Genomic DNA, 16,459 nt, shown 5'->3' with positions numbered 1-16,459 from the left:
ATCCCAGCCTTTGTAAAATTTATTTTTGAGGTGATGATCCTTCTGCCTCAATCTTCTAAGTAGCTGGTTCTACAGATGTGTGTCACTGTGCCTGGCTTTAATAAAATATTCTTTAATACCACGTGTGGTAGCACATGCCTGTAATCCCAGTGACTCAGTAGGCTGAGGCAGGAGGATGGCAAATTCAAAGCCAGTCTTAGCAACTTATAGAGGCCCTAAGCAACTTAGCAAAACCCTGTCTCAAAATAAAAAGGGCTGGGGATGTAGCTCAGTGGTAGAGTGCCCCTGGGTTCAATTCCTAGTACAAATAATTAAATTAAATTGAAGATAAATCAAAATAACACCATTACTTACATGATTTCTGTTGTAACTGAGTCTGGGCTCAAATTATCTAATTTTTGCATGATATACTAGAAGAATTTGAGGAAAAGCAGACTTTTTTTGAACGACTTGGTTGGAAGTGGCATCTGTGATTTGGGGGAGTGTGGGGAGAACAGGTGCACAGAGACCAGGAGTCAGCCTTCCAGGGTAAGCCTCAGCTGGTAATCTGATCTTCTCATGAGTTCACATTCCTGGTTTCCTGGAACTGAGATCAGGACTAGAATGGGCATGTATGCTGTAGCATGGAAGAAATTTAGTTCTTACAATCACAGAATTAAAGAGCTTTGGGTTATCTGGTTCAACTTCCACCTTTAAGAGGTAGGGACAGAAATCTAATACTTTGTTCATGAAGCCTCAAACCTTATCAATCTTGTTTTCCTTTCTTCAAAAGACAGGACTTAGAGGTCACTAGATTCCTGATCCCAGTCACATATCTCATGACTGTAATCCCGGTGATTCAGGAGGCTGAGGTAGGAAGATGGCAAGTTCCAGGCCAACCTCAACAAATTAGCAAAGCCCTAAGCAACTTAGTGAGACAGACTCTCAAAATGAAAAGGGCAGGGGATGTAGCTTGGTGGTAAAGCTCTCCTGGGCTCAATTCCCAGTACCAAAAAAAAAAAAAAAAAAAAAAAAATCTCTTAGAATTTATCTACCTCCCTCCCCTCTCACTATAATATCACCTGAATAAATGATGTATTAATATTGCTATATAGAGCCAGGCACAGTGAGTGGCGCACGCCTGTAATCCCAGTGGTTCCAGAGGCTGAGGCAGGAGGATTCCGAGTTCAAAACTACCCTCAGCAAAAATGAGGTGCTAAGCAATTCAGTGAGACCCTGTCTCTAAATAAAATACAAAATAGGGCTGGAGATGTGGCTCAGTGGTTGAGTGCCCTTGAATTCAATCCCAGGTACCCACTCCCACCAAATATTGCCCTATAGAAATTAATGGAAGACATGTTCCTGGCCCCTAGTAAGTTACAAATGGAGATTAGGAATTTAAGAATGATTTGCACACATCATATAAGTCAAAAGAAAGAAACTTATAAGTGGAAGTTTTATTTAAAGGTTAAATTAGACATTAAATCAAAATAATTTCTTTCTTTCCCTTTTGTTTGAGCTATTCAGTTTGTATATGTAGATGATCTCAAGTTACAATTTAATGTCAGGAAGTGCTGAGGCAGGATGGCGATTCACTTTTTCCTGATGTGGATGAGTCAGGTCAGGAGAGGAAGAAATGACACAGGAGCCCTCCTGTATTGCAGGGTGTTCTAGATCAACCCCCAGCACATGCTAGTGAGCTAGGGACTGTCATCAGCTTCTCTAGGAGGACTCTGAGGGGCAAGGATTCCCTGAGGGTAATTGTTAATAAGGTGGGTGTGGTAAGATCCAGACCCTCTTCTTACTGTCCTAGAGCCACAACATGCTCCTGAGAAACAAGAATGGCCACTGGCTCCGTGGGTCCCCATAATCAGTTTGAAAGATGTTCAGTCTTAAGCTTGAAAATAGGTCAAGCAGCTCGACTTCGCCTTTTGCAGATGGAGAAGCCAAACCCCTAGAAGGTAGATCAACTTGCCTGCAGTCAAAGGGACAGTGACAGAGTTAGATCTGGCTCCACCCTGACAAATAAAAACCCTGAAGGGAGAAAATTCTATCCGAGAAAGAGAAGGCAGAAAAGCGGCTGTTCTTATTCCCACACTGAAGGTCAGAATTCCTTCACTGAATCACACTAATTTCCCAAAGACTCTGAATCCAGCTGCTTCAGACTCTAGGCTAGGCTCTCTTCTCCCCAAGCCCCACGCCCTTCAAGGTGCCTCACAGTGGGGCCAGGGAGCAGGGGTGCAGGGGAGTGGGGCTCCGGTCATCCACTGTCACTTGCAGCCCAGGTTCTTCTGGTCTTGCCACTAGACAACTGTGTTTTTCAAAAACTTCTTGGCAATTCCTCTCTTTTCCAAAAAAATCTTTCTCAAGGCATTGTCCTCATACTTAGGCCTGTAGGAGCTTTCGCTTTTATAAAGTGGATTCGTGCCCAGCTTCTTTCTCATTGTTCTTCCTAACACCCCGGTGAGGTAGGCGGGGAAGAGATTATTACCTATTTTATAGAAGTGGACTGAGGCGCCCCCTTGATTCTCCTGTGTTCTCTGGGAGGACAGATTTCCAGGCCTCAGCCTCAGGTTGGCCCTGCGGGGCTCCTGCGGCACAGGTTTGAGTTTTCCCTTCTGTTTCTCACATTTCTTGGAATCCCAGTGGATTCTCCTTGGTGGACTCATTAGGACCAGTAGGCAGATGATCCCTGTGTGACTGTGGAGGCTGCAGTCTCAGCTTTGGGTTGCATCAGTGGTGTCCCTTGAGGCTCCTCAGCTGACTTTCATGTGTACTCCTTCCCACTCTGGCGGCCTTTCTGTTATAAGTCATCATCTAATCCAATTTATCTGGGTATGCAAGTGTGCAAACTTCCCTTTTATCCAGAGGGATCTGTTTACTCTTGCCTAAATATTAGGCATCCAACCTAATGGGTTTCAAAATTAATATAATTTATTTTCCATTAAGTCAGTGCAAAACAAGGGTGTTTTTAGACGAAGCACTGAAGACCAAAATCCTTCCTCTTCTTTCAGTTCTGTTTCTTGAATCAGCAACAAGTACGCAGTTCTGTAAACATGTGTGGGCCTGGGTCCACTGCTTTATTTCATCCTTAACTGGCCTCATGCAAGGTAAGTACCAAGTAGCCTTCTTGTCTTGCTCAAAATGGAGATTCCCTCAACATCTGGACTTTCATCAAGGCCCGTTTCAGCTGCTCATAGGTTACAAACATCATCACGTTCCAGGATCCCAAACGCAAGAAGGAGGGGGTGAATCTGATGAAAAAAAGAACCACAGCATTAGGAGGAGGGGACTGTGAGCTCTCCTGTGTCCTCACTGGCATGGAGTTGTGCCGAAGGACCTTGACTATTGTCTCAAGCATTTTCTGAGATCCATTCCATTTTTTTCTTCTCTGCCGAGAGGCTTCAGACAGAAGCTAGAGTCAGGAGAGGAAAGAAAACTAACATTTTGAGCCAGGTTATCATGTCAGGCACTCGATTCTCACAACATTTCTGTATGGTTACTACGTTTGTCATCAGGTTTCTGTTTTAGAAACTGCGGCCCAGGGGAGGCCTCAACCAAAGCCACACAGCTAGTAAATACCAGATATAAGGTTCAAATGAGCCATGTGACCTGACTCCACCCTGCTGCTGGGGGTTCCTGGGCTCATTTATACCCTGATCTCTTGCCCCTGAGGAGGGTCCCACCAGGACAGTGAGAAGCTGGGGCAGTGCAGGTGAGACCTGCAGGGCACCAAACTGAGCTCAGCTCTGGAGAGCTTGCCTGTGCTGTGGTGGCAGAGGGGAGACAGTCCCCACCTCAACTGTGCCCCATGGGTTCAGGGGGCAGCCGACAGCTGGCCCCTGCCCTCTTCTCAGCCTCTCTCCCATAGTGTCCACTCCCACCCCAGGCCTTTTTGCTGCTCCCAGACTCAGCTAGTTAGAGTCTCCTGACGATGCTGGGCCTCCTCACTCCCCTGCCTTTGTCCATTTTGCTCGCTCTGTTTGGACTGTCCCCTACTCTCTTGCTTTCTGGCTGGTTGCTTGTCACTCTCAGCCTGAGTACCTTAACCACATGAGGATCCTAGATCCTCATGGGGACTATAGCATTGTGGCAATAAGTGTGAACTTGAGTCAGGCTCCACCATTTTCTGGCTCTACAAACTTGGACAAGATGACTTAATTTTTCTGAGCCTGTTTCTTTATCTTTAAAATGAGAAAAATAATCCCAGTTACTTGGAAGGCTACGATAGGAGGATTACAAGTTCAAGGCCAGTCTTGGCAATTTAGCAAGACCTTGTCTCAAAAAAAAAAAAAAAAAAAGTTAAAAAGGACTCGGGAGGGGGCTGGAGCTAAGTAGTAGAGCATCCCTGGGGTTCAATCTCCAGTACTGAGAAGGAAATGAGGAAAATCACAGTATTTACCTTATAGGGTGTTGTAAGCATTGACTAATGTCACCTACTTGTTTGCTGCTCTTTGAGGGATGCATAGCACAGGGCCTGGTACACACAAGATGTTCAATAAATTTTTGGCAAGTGGAAGAATAAACTGAGACAAGTGGCTATCAATTAAGGTTTTACAAATGGGGCACTTAGCAGAACACTCTCCCACAACTGACACCCTCCAGTTGCTTCTGTTTGCTTGTTGGGTCTAAACTAACTATCTGCTGATGGCTTCAGTGGTGGAGGTGAGAGGGCCTAGCTAAGAGCTACCATTGGGAGACACAATAGCATGCTGGGTGTGGTGTCGGGCAGAGTGGGTTTGAGCCAGGGCTCTGCCATTTTAACTTTTGCTCTCCGACAAGTTACTTTTCTGAGACATACTCTCTTCCTCGGTTAGTGTGGGTCTGCTACATAGTTAGGGGGTTGTTGAGAAAATGTAGGGGGCTTAGCTATCAGGATGATGGTTAAAATCACATTATTGAGCATTTGCTTTGTATAGGGACTCTGGGAGATGAAAGACAGATAGGCCACCGGTCCTTAGCTCTAAGAACCTTGCACTCCAGTGTAAGGAGTACTTTAACCTTACCAACACTCCACTACAAGGCAGGAGGTGATGAAGATAGAATCAAATGTTAATGCCAAAGTTCTCAGGGAGAAAGGAAAACTTATACATGAGAATGTTAGGGGGGTGGGGACATTTGAATTAGTCTAAAAGGATGGCTAGGAGTAAGAGCATTCAGATGGTGAGGGAAAGGCTCCTCGCTGAGGGAACAGTAAATGCAAAGGCACAGAAACGTGAGTGTTGGCACAGTGAGTATGGCACCTCTGCTGACACGAGTGTGGGGATGAGCAGTCAGGGTGACAAGCTGCCGAAAGGTTTGGGAATTACAAACCACCTCTTCCTCTAGTATTTTAACCTATCTTTATACTCCTTTTTCTCAAAAAGGCTTCCCTAACTCTCCAAATCAGGTTTGGTTCACTTTTTTTTTTTTAAACTCCCATAATTTAAAAAAAAATTTTTTTAAAGTTGTATGTAGACACAATGCCTTTATTTATTTATTTTTTTATGTGGGGTTTAGGATCGAACCCAGTGCCTCAGATGTGCTGGGCAAGTGCTCCACCACTGAGCTACAGCTCTAGCCCTTAACTCCCATAATTCTTGACACTTCTCCTTTGTGGCATTGACATCTGTTCTGTTCACTGCATCTCCTGATAGACTGGCACGCACGTTAGACAACATGGAAGACTAACTTCTCTGGGAGGGGGTGCTGGAGGCAGGGGGGAGGCTTACCCCTTGTAGAAGGCTGTGGGTCCCTCGTGGACCACCAACTTTAGCATACAGTCCAGTGGGCTGCGGTACTGGCCTGGGGGTGAGTTCATATACCGCGTCTTCACCACATCCACTGGGGAGGCCACCACTGTGGCACAGAAGCCAGCTCCAAAGGCAGAGACAAAATGGCAGGGGAAGTTGTCTGTAGAAGGGGAGGAAGAGCAAATATCAAGGAGTGAGTGCACCATGTGCATTCATCATCTGTGATTCAACTTTGACTCCTTGAGCACAGGAAAGTACTGTCTCTCTCTTTCATAGTACCAGGTCTGATCTCTCATTAAGTCCTAGCAAATCAGAAATGGGTGTCCCTGGTTAATAAGGTCACGCAGCCCAATACTCTATTGGAGGAAATGGAAGTCAAAGTGAGAAACCTTTTTTCAGACACACAGTAAGAGATGGTGCCTGGAGCCCAGGGCTCTGGCCTGTGGCCCAGGCCTCTTTCCTACTTGTCAAAGTCCTGAACTGGGCATTGCTATTCTCTCTGCTCCTTTTAAAGCTCAGTTGCCTGTGGGTGATGCCAACTCCAGGGCCTCACCAGTGAGCAGGTGAGAGTCCAGAAGTTTCTCCTTGATGATGTCATAAGTCACCATCTCAGCACAGTTGACGATGGCATTCCTTGTGATGTTGGGCCAAGTTCCTGTGAAGAAGGTAGCAGGAGCTGTTGAATGGGGAATGGTGAATTGGATGTCCTGGCTGTAGGACCACAGTGGTGCCCCACTGCCATGATCTCAGCTAGGAGGACCTCCCCACAACATACACCAATCCAAGCAGATCCCATTCTTCTTTCTAGAGTTAACAACTCTCAGATCTTCCTTAGAGAAAGAAAACAGAGGGGCCCACTTGTGTTCATTTGGCTATGTTTTGGAGGATAATCTCCAAGAGTTGTCAAAATTAAAATGCACCCCCTGACACCAGGTGTAGCCAGAAAAAGAAGTCATATTTGGAAGAGCAAATCTGGGTTCTTGGGACAGTGACAGAATGTAGCATTGATAGGACTCTAGAAGAGTAGTTTCACTGGGGTGGGGGGCGGTCAGGCTTGGGGATGGAAGGGCACCCAGAAATGGAGTGCAAGCCAGTACTGTGACCCAGGCACCCTACCCTTAAACTACACAGGACAACTGTTTCTTCTGTAAGGATTCACACATCTGGCCCAGATGTGGGAGACAGTCTAGCATTTGTTCAGGTGGCACCGGTGTAAATATATAGGAACACTCAAGTCTTTGTTCCCAAGGAAGTCCCCTCCTCTCTGGGTCTCACTGCACCCAACTCCTCTCAATAGGGCTCCTCCATTGCCTGGTTTTGCTCTGTGTCCTGCAGAAGGCCCTGCCCTTCCATCTCCACACCCTTGGAGCCTCCTCAGTCTTTGAAGCCCTCTTAGGTGCCAGTTTCTCTCTGGAGCCAGCCTGGTCTCTCCCACCTCTGGCAGGGCACCTGGCACATCTTATTTGAGGTGTAGACTGCTTGACCTGTCTTATCTCTTCTGCTGTCTGAGAGCACCAGAGTGAGGACGTGTCACATTCATTTCTAGCTCCCTGACAGAAGGTGAAGGATTGGTAAATTGAACAGAATCTGAGGCAAGTGTGGGAGGTTTCTTTGTTGGGGACGTTCATATGGAGTTAGTGGAATATGCCATGCTGGGTCCCCTGTCCCCGGGAGCCTACCTTTCCACAGGCCCCTGAACCCTTCCTCCCTGGCGATGGTTCTGTAGGCATCCATAGTTCCGCTGTATTTCCTGTGGCTCCCGGGCCCCAGGCGCACGCTGGCCTGAAATCGGACCTTCACCACATCGGTGGGCTGGGCACAAGTCACTGCCATGGCCCCCGTGGTGCAGCCCGCCAAAATCCTGATGGCGATGTTGGAATCTGGGGAAGAGCAGAGGGAGTGGGCCAGAGCTGCACGCTGAAATTCCCTCTCCCCAGCCCGCTCTCCCGGGGTCGCCCTGTGCTGCTGGCCCTCTTCCTCCATGGAAGGACTGGAGTCCTTGTGTCCCTGTCACATCAGAGCCTCCTTTCCCGCATCTGTTACCAGTTTCCCTAGGCCGGGCTCTGCCTCTGCTCTGGCCTGGCAGGGTGTGCTGACCCACGTGCGAGCTGCGCCTGACATGACCCTTGGCGTCCACAGGGTAGCGGACACTCACTGTCCGCTCCTTTGGGGGTGTAGAACTGCTTGACAGAGTCATAGAGGCCGATGCGGATGGAGGCGAAGCTCATCTGGCGGTGCAGGCCGGCCACCAGCCCGTTGTAGGGGCTTCGGGGGCCCTCGGTGCGCACCATGGTCAAGATGGTGCCCAGCACGCCGCGGTACTGCACGCTCTGTGCCGCCGGGTTCTCTCCCTGGATCTGAGGGACAACCATGGGGACCTGAGTTGTTGGGTGGGTTCCCAGAAAGTGCTGTGTGCACAGAGGCCCCGCCTGGACTGGACCTGCCTGACTGGACCTTGAGGACAAGCATGACCATCACCTCACAGTGAAAAGAACTGAGGTTTGTGCAGCATTTTACGGTTCACAAAGGAGGGGTGTGGCGTTTGAGCCTCAGAACAAATTAGAGGGGCAGATATTTTTCACATTTTAATAAACTAATTAATTAATTAATATATTATTATTATTATTTTTTGGTACTGGTTTACCCAGGGTGCTTTACCACTGAGCTTCATCTTCACCCTTTTAAAATTTTTAACTTTGAAACAGGGCCTTGCAAAGTTGCTGATGCTGGCTTTTAACTTAGGATACTCCTGCCTCAGTTTCCTGAGTGGCTAGGATTATAGGCATCCACCTGGACTGTTTTCCTTATTTTATAAATGGTTAGTGGCTTGCCCAAGGTCACAGTTAATGCCTTAACTTTACCTCACACATTTTGGTTTACAAATCAGGGAAGGAACCTGCTACATCATGCCAAGGCATTTAGATATTTTTTTTGTCCTGGGTAATGAGTGTAGTCCCCACTCCTCCCCTGCCCTGAGCGAGGAAGTGTGTGTTGACAGATTGCCAAGGTGCTGTGGAGGGTGACTAACCCTTCCTTTGATGTGAACAATTACCCTTGGCCAAAGGGTACCTACCTGCAGGCGGACCTTGGCTGTATCCAGTGGAAAGGTGAGGAGGTCTGCGAAACAGGCCGCAGTGCCCGCCCCCAGGCACTTCACAGCGGTGGTGGGAGGCACTTCTGAAGGCTTCAGTCCAACCATCCTCTCAGTAAGATTGACCCTGTCCCTCCAGAGCCCAGTGATGTCCAAAGAGAGAGGTCAATTGGTAGCTCTGGGCTTTAGTGCAGGGAGAAGGCTGCAGGAGGAGGCCAGGGGAGGTGGATGGAGCCGGGGTTGCCTGACCCTGACCCATCTCCAGGTACCCTGCAGCCGGAAGGAGCTTCAGAAAGTGAGAAGCCTGGGCATTGCCACACTTAAGTTGTCTGAGTTTAGCCTATAAAAACAGGTCACTTTCCCATCCTTCATATCTTGCAATCCTCACCCTGTCCCCTCAGCACCAGGGAGCAGGCTGGTGGTGCTATCTTCATTGTATGGATGAGGAAACAGGCTCTGACAGGGACCAGGCCTGGCTCTGACTCCACACACACCTTGTTCTCCCCAGCATGCAGCTGCTTCCTATGACAGGCTGTTTGGTGATCCTGCTCCCTGAGGTGTCTCACCACTTGAGATCTTTCTCTCCCTAACAACTGGAGCCAACACTCCTCATGACTGAATGAAACTGTCATTCATTTTGGATGAAGATATCTTTTACACAAGGATGCCTTAATATACTCATACATAAAGTAAATAAAACTTTTCAGTTGTGGTTCCCTTTCTGTGACTAGAGACATTCCTTCCTAACACTGATGGATTCCTGGACTGATGCTGTTGGTGGAGCTGGGGGAAGAGTGGGCCCTGATTAGCTGCTGCATCCTGCAGTCAGCTCTGAGGGAGATGGGCTAATGTGGCGCCTTCCATGAATGTTTGTGGCAGTCCCAGCTGCTCTGTCTGGCTTGGCACATGCCCCCTTTTTCCTTACTTCACTGAGGAGCATCTCAGACAGGGGAGGATCAATCTTGGACCAAGGGAATGTGCTGTCTTCTCTTGTCCTGCTAGAGCCCATGTACACCTCTAGTTCACGTACATATATGCTGACACTGGTGTGCACTTGTGCCTGCACCCTATTACCAGTGGTTAACAAGGGCACTTTTGCATGTGAAGGTCTATGTATAGCCTTGGTGACACTGAGAAACTGGCACACCATCATAGGCAGTCCTGTGTTCTTGTAATCTGAATATTTGTACAATCAGGTCTTTGGTGAGGATGCCGTCTCTTGGCAGGTCATGCCCACGAGCACCCTGATTCACACACACTGCTGGTGTGCTGAGGTCCTGAACCTTTAGTGACCCCACGCCTGGAGCCAGAGCCAGTCCCACAGAATTGTGAAGTGGGCAGAGTGTGCACACCTTCCCTACAGGGCAATAGAATTCTGGGCCTGTGACCAGAAAATTTGGGGTCTGGTCCTGTCTTCAAGACTTACTAATGAGTGACATGATCTTAGGTACACATTTAACCACTCTTGGGCAAATGGGAATATGGATTACCCCAGCCATCTGTAGTGAATTGGGTGCCCAAAGATAGAGGATAAGCCTTTAATCCCAGTGGCTCCAGAGGCTGAGGTAGGAGGATTGAAAATTCAAAGCAAGCCTCAGCAATTTAGTGAGGCCCTAAGCAACTCAGTGAGACTCTGTCTCTAAATACAAAATAGGGCGGGGATGTGGCTCAGTGATTGAGTGTCCCTGAGTTCAGTACTTGGTACCCTCTCCCCCACCCCAAATAGGGGTTAAGCTAGTGACTCTTAAGCCTTCTTTCAGGACTGCCATCTACAACCTTCTTCTCTCTGTTGCCTCCTCAAGCCACACATTCCATTCAGGCACCATGAACTAATGCTTGCTACACCTCTCTTTGGAAAAGCCTTTTTAAAATTTTAATATTTAAATTTTTTTTTTAGTTTTAGATAGACACAATACTCTTATTTTATTTATTTATTTTTATGTGATGCAAAGGCTCGAACCCAGTGCCTCACACGTGCCAGACAAGTGCTCTACCACTGAGCTACAATCCCAGCCTCTGAAAAGCCTGTTCTTTGGAAGGAAATGATCTGCTAATTCATACTAATATATAAATGAAAATTTCATGAAAAAAACATTTTGCTGTGCTGGGGATGAAATGCAGGGTTTGTATATGCTAGGCAAGAGCTCTACCACTGAGCTATACCCTGGCCCAGAACCCAGATCAGATATTTCTTGGCCACCATGCTAGGCAATAGCAAAAAAAAAAAAAAAAAAAAGGACATGGAATAAATTGGGTTTGGCCCTTGCCCTCAAGGAGTTCCCATTCTCATAAGGAAGGTGAACAGGTGTAGAGTTACTTAAAGAGAGTAAAGGAGGTGGGATAAGATGGGGGGTATGGGCTGAGGCTGGGACTCACTAGCTACTGGATCCCCATCTGGAAGCCTGCAATAGTGTGGCTTTAAGAAGTCTTTCCCTGAAGAAAGGATGCTTTTATTTGATTCTTCCCAGTATGGATTTGCACTTACATTTTTATTTTTTAAGCTTTTAAAATTGGGATATAAATCTCACTGATGAGTCCAATTTACAATGATCATATGCATTTTTTAATATTTATTTTTTAGTTTTAGGGGAGCACTATATCTTTATTTTACATCTATGTGGTGCTGAGAATCGAACCTAGTGCCTCATGCATGCTAGGTAAGCACTCTGCCACTAAGCCACAACCCCAGCCCTGATTGTGTGCATTTTGAGGGGTGCTAAACTATGAGGGGAATTATGCACCTGTGCATGTGGTAGAGTGCTTCTTGTCTTTTCTTAAGGCATTTAAAGCCCTCTGCAGTTACTGAATGATGTGCAAAATAACCTGTGAGAATGGCAGTGTCAGACGTGGAGCTTGGTGAGGAAGGTCATTGAGCACCCCATTGCCCCAGTTGGCAGAGAAGAGAATGGGCCAGCGCAGCTGAGATCTGTGTGGTGGGACAGTCAGGCCTTAGCCTCTCCTGGGCTCACCCCTAAGTCTGTCTTCCTGATGCCTGATTTGCCACCCAAGAAGAGCCCAGGAAGGGCTTTGTGGGGTGACACAGGGACTCAGGGTGAACTTGGCTGAGGAGACAGTATTGTAGGCATGCTGGAAGAAATACTCTCTGCCTGTGCCTTCCCCACTGCCCTGTGCCCTACAGAAAGCCAGTCAGGCCCCTGGGCTCCTTCCCAGCAGGGAGGCTGGGACTGGAATGTACTGTGGGAGCAGCTGGCTCTCTCCATGGCATCCTGGTGGCCTCTTTCCCCGACGAGCCCTGGAATTTCCCCTGCCCTCTCCTCTGAAGTGAGCTGGGCTGCAGGGGCCTTGGCATCATGAATCAGGCTGACTCTCAGAGTAGGGGAGACCCTTGGGGGCTGTGTTCTCTATTGTCTCCTGCTGGCTAAGTATCCTTTCTATAAAACATTTGGGAACCATTCAGGTGCTAATAAAAGAACACTACACATTGTTTTTGTTCTACTTTCATATTTCAAACTGACCTGCCTGCCTGGTGCCACACAGTGAGCAGAGGTGGGATTCCCATCAGGGGTGTGTAAGTTCAGGACATCCTCTGCCCAAGGCCATTTGATGTGGAGGATCTGTGCTGGGTCAGGACCTGCAGAGGGCACTTCATGGGTTTTGTCTCCTGCTGAGGCTGGGCCTATCTCTCTGGGGAGCCTACTCTCCCCTGGCCATCAGGCATGTCTTCCTTTCTGAATCTATTTTGTATCCAGCTGTCTCTGACCCCTGATTCCACACTTTTATTTATTTATTTATTTTGGTAGTGGGTACTGAATCCAGGGGAGCTTTAGCCCCAGACCTTTGTATTTTTTTGAGGCAGGATCTATATTGTTCAAGTTGGCTTTGAACTTCCAATTCTTTTGCCTCAGCCTCCTAGTTGCTGGATTTCAGGTGCCAGCATGCCTGGCACCCCACACTTTCTTGAGAAGGGGTGCCCCACCAACAGGTGCAGGATCTACTGTCTACTTCTCCATACCGTTAAGTGCTTCTGAAGGCACTCAGAGAAACCAGGAGTTTGAGCCCACGTGCTAAAGTGAGGAAAGGGCAAATGAGATCAGAGATGCCCCTGGGGATGGATAGAAGAGGGCTTCAAAAGCCTGAGTTAATCTAGTGGACAGCAGGGAATGGCTGGTGGTTCTCAGGGAGGGAATGACACTGTCAGACCTGTGTTAGAGGATGCTGGTGCAGCTGTCAAGAATGGGCTGGAAGGGAGGCTCAGGCACCAGTGAGGAGGTTGTTGGAATGTTGCTAGCAAGACGAGCTAAAATCTGAACTTGGTCAAGAGCAACATCCAGAGGTGAAGCTGGAGCCTATTCCAGGGCAGTCTTGAGCCATCCACAGGAAACAGAATGGATGGGCACAGACTCAGGTCAAAAGCCACATGTGCACAGTGGCACAGTAGTGCGTGCCCGTAATCCCAGCGACTTGGCAGGCTGAGGCAGGAGGATGGCCAACTCAGGGCCAGCCTGGGCAGCATAGTGATATTCTCTCTCTCAAATAAAAAAAAAAAAATATATATAGATAGATAGATAGATAGATAGATAGATAGATAGATAGAGAGGGCTAGGGATGTATTTCCATGGTAGAGACCCTCTAAATTCAATCCCCAGTACTGAGAAGAAAACAAAAGCCACATGAGAGTGGGTGGGGAAGGTGACAATGGCAGGGAAAGGTAGGGGCTGCCCTGAGGCCAGGGGTCCCTGACCTCTTTCCACCTGCTCTCCACCCTCCTGAACTGTTCCTTGAAGAGCCCTGGAAGCCAGCAGACTTTTGCTGTTGTCTGGAAGAGGAAGTCGAGATTAGAATCCTTGTTCCAGAAGCTTTCTTGGGTAACCTGAGGATGGGATGTCTTATCTGCGGGGCCCATTAAACTTTGCTGAGTGCTTTCTGCACCTGGCACTGGGCTGAGGGCTTTGTAGACATTAATTTGACCCCTTTATAACATGTACAGGTACTATTATAAGGTAGCCCTGCTTTGAAGGCTTTAGCTGAAGTGATGGAGCTGAGATTGGCACCTAGTCCTGTCACACAACCAGTGCCTCCCAGAGTCTTAGACTTCAGGGGGGAGCTCAGGATCCCTTAAACTACTTGTTTACAGAGCAGATTCTCAGTCCTAGGCCCTAGAGGTCCTGATTCAGGTCTTAGGTGAGACCCAGGAATCTGCAATATACACAAATTTTCCCCTGGTAGCTCTGAAGCAGGGGGCAGATGACCCCTTTCTAAGATGTCCATCCATATTGCCTCTCCAGCCCCACTGTCCCTGACAAACCCTCCACAGCATCCCCACTGAGGAAGCCATTTGAGCAGTGACCATGGGCTCCATAAACCTCTGACAGGTGACTTAGCCTGGGCCTCATCATTATCATCATTACTCAGGAAAAGGGTCCAGGACCCTCATGGGGAGAGAGGGCTTTATGCTCAGGGGAATCCTGGAGATTTGGAGCCAAAGTTCTGAGAAAGTCATTTCATATCTGTGGGGATTTTCATAATTCCACCAGAGGCAGCCAGCAGGGTAAGGGTGAGTCCTGGGTGAGTGGCACGAGTGTGCGGTTATGGTGTGGGGTTTGAGGACTTTCCCTAGGGCTGCAGTTCCCTCCTCTTGACAAGGTGGGGCCTGGACTGAATTTCTCTCAGTTTATCATGGTTCCTAGCTGCCTCTGAAAACCTCCATGGAAGGGAGAACAGGCAGAAGGGGAGGGACAGGGGTAAGTGGGAGAGGGGAATTTGTCTTACCTGTAAGCCCAGCCAGGGCAGGGGCAGCTCAGTAGATCCCTAGGGCTCCATCCCAGGGGGTGGCAGGAGGAATCCGATGGCTCCTCCTGGCCATTCACTGTTGTTCTGCTGCTTCTGGCTTGGCACAGGTCTTATACACCAGCTGACCTGAAACCTAACCCTAGAGAGGTTGGTTGACAGTCTGATCACTTGACTAGAGGCGGGCTGGAGAGGGGCAGGCAGGGGAGGGGGTCAGGGAGTTCCAGGTCTGGTTCAGCTCCCTTGACTTGGGGCCCTTTCATTCCTTCAAGTTGTGAAGAGCTACCTCAGTGATAGGTGTATGTGGGGTGTCACCTTTGAGAGTCTAAATATCAAGGTCCCCCCAAATAGACTGGCAGGGCTCTCAGAGCCTCCTCTTAATATTAGCAATGAAGCCATCATCTTAGTGCCAGCTATGTGCTAGATATTTTATACACATTATTTCTACTTTTTATACTGCTGTGAGGTAGGTACTATTAGGAGTCCAATTTTTTTAAAATAACAGATTTAGGCCTGGGGTTGTAGCTGAGTGGAAGAGCACTTGCCTGGCATGTGTGAGGCACTGGGTTCGATCCTCAGCACCACATAAAAAAAAAATAAATAAAGGTATAAAATCTCCTCACATTAACACATGATTAAAAAAATAACAGATTTACTGGGATATAATATACATACTATGCAATTAATTTCTTCTAAAAACCATTCTTCAAATGGTTTTTAGCACAGAGTTGTGCAACCATAGCCACAATCTATTTTAGAACATTTCCATCATCCCTCAAAAAAACTTTCGTTCACCTCAGCAGTCACATCCCTTCCCCCTTCCCCAGCTCCAGGCAGCTATTAACCTACTTTCGGTCACTATAGTTTTCCTGTCCTTGACATTTCACATAAGTAGAATCGTACAGGATGTGCTCCTTTGTGATTGGCTTCCTTCACTTAGCATAGGAGTGTTTTCAAAGCTCACTCATCAATACTTCATTCTTTTTGATTACTGAGGACTCTCTTTTTTAATATGGGACCATGTTAAGCTGTCCAGTTCAAGGCTGGTCTTGAATTCCTGAGCTTGAGCTATCCTCTTGCCTCAGCCTCTTCAGTAGCTGGGACTACAGGTGCACAGATGGTGCCCAACTGTTTTAAACCATGCAGGATACTGAACCAAGGCCTTATACTTGCAAGAAGCTACATCCCAAGCCCAAGATCCTCATATTTTAATGCTTATTTTATAGAGGAGAAAACCAAGTCTCAGGGAGGACAATGACTCATCAAGATCTATGGCTAGTACAAGAAAGTAAGGCCTGACCTCAGCCTGTAGACTGTAATGTTTTGGGCCTATCCACTGTGACCCTTGTTCTCTGTGACACTTGGAAGCTTCAGCATGGACTGGCTGGGGACAGAGGGAGCTGGGGCAGGGAGGGAAGGGTTCTTACAGTAGTTACTGTGGACTCTTCCTATAGACACTGAGAATAAGGATTGGGCATTAGCTGAACTTGGGCCTCAGATGATAGAGGGAGGAGAGGAGGGAGACATGGAGGAGAAGTGATGGGAGGGGAGGAGAGGGAGAATGCAGGGAAGGAGAAGGAGTTAACTAGGTGAGGCTGAGGAGCAGGCAGAGGCCATTTCTGGACTTGGGCACAGAGCCATGATCACTGGGCAGGTGGTCAGAAGGTTAATGCAAAGCTTGGGCTGCACCTGTCCTTTTCCTTGGATCTGTCTCCACCCTTAGTGACAGCAGAACAGGCAGGTGCCTCAGTGGTATAAGGGAAGGGGCTGCTGGGACTGCTGAGATTGGGCGGGCTGAGGGAAGTAGGTTCTGAGTGAGCTCTGCCTGGAAACTCTAGCCTAGAGGTGGTGGGGGATGAGAGGGGACACATGATGGGGAGACAAGTTGGAATCAAACAAGGGAACAGAA

The 16,459-nt window shown here is 48.0% G+C and overlaps 1 protein-coding gene across 4 annotated transcripts; it reads right to left on the bottom strand.

Moving 5' to 3' along the window:
• Positions 1-1,402: 1,402 nt before the first annotated feature.
• Positions 1,403-14,659, bottom strand: Ucp3 (uncoupling protein 3). Of its 4 annotated transcripts, none has more exons than XM_015477433.2 (7): positions 14,533-14,658; positions 8,785-9,004; positions 7,867-8,068; positions 7,391-7,591; positions 6,265-6,366; positions 5,691-5,871; positions 1,403-3,233 (listed from the first exon to the last, which is right to left on the bottom strand). In XM_015477433.2, exons 2-7 carry the CDS (start codon positions 8,908-8,910, stop codon positions 3,119-3,121), a joined length of 927 nt encoding a protein of 308 aa, XP_015332919.1. In that variant the 5' UTR covers positions 8,911-9,004; positions 14,533-14,658; the 3' UTR covers positions 1,403-3,118. The 4 variants fall into 4 exon arrangements, with proteins under 4 accessions (XP_015332919.1, XP_015332918.1, XP_015332917.1 ...); XM_015477432.2 differs by having other exon boundaries at positions 8,785-9,072; positions 14,533-14,657; XM_048788077.1 differs by lacking the exon at positions 1,403-3,233 and adding an exon at positions 3,250-3,394 and having other exon boundaries at positions 8,785-9,072; positions 14,533-14,659.
• Between the last annotated feature and the right edge of the window lie 1,800 nt (positions 14,660-16,459).

Source organism: Marmota marmota, unplaced genomic scaffold, assembly GCF_001458135.2.
Source record: "Marmota marmota marmota unplaced genomic scaffold, marMar, whole genome shotgun sequence".
In the NCBI taxonomy this organism is placed as follows: Eukaryota; Metazoa; Chordata; class Mammalia; order Rodentia; family Sciuridae; genus Marmota; species Marmota marmota.
Note: the sequence above shows the minus strand (reverse complement) of the source record. Positions and strands in the feature narration are given on the sequence as shown.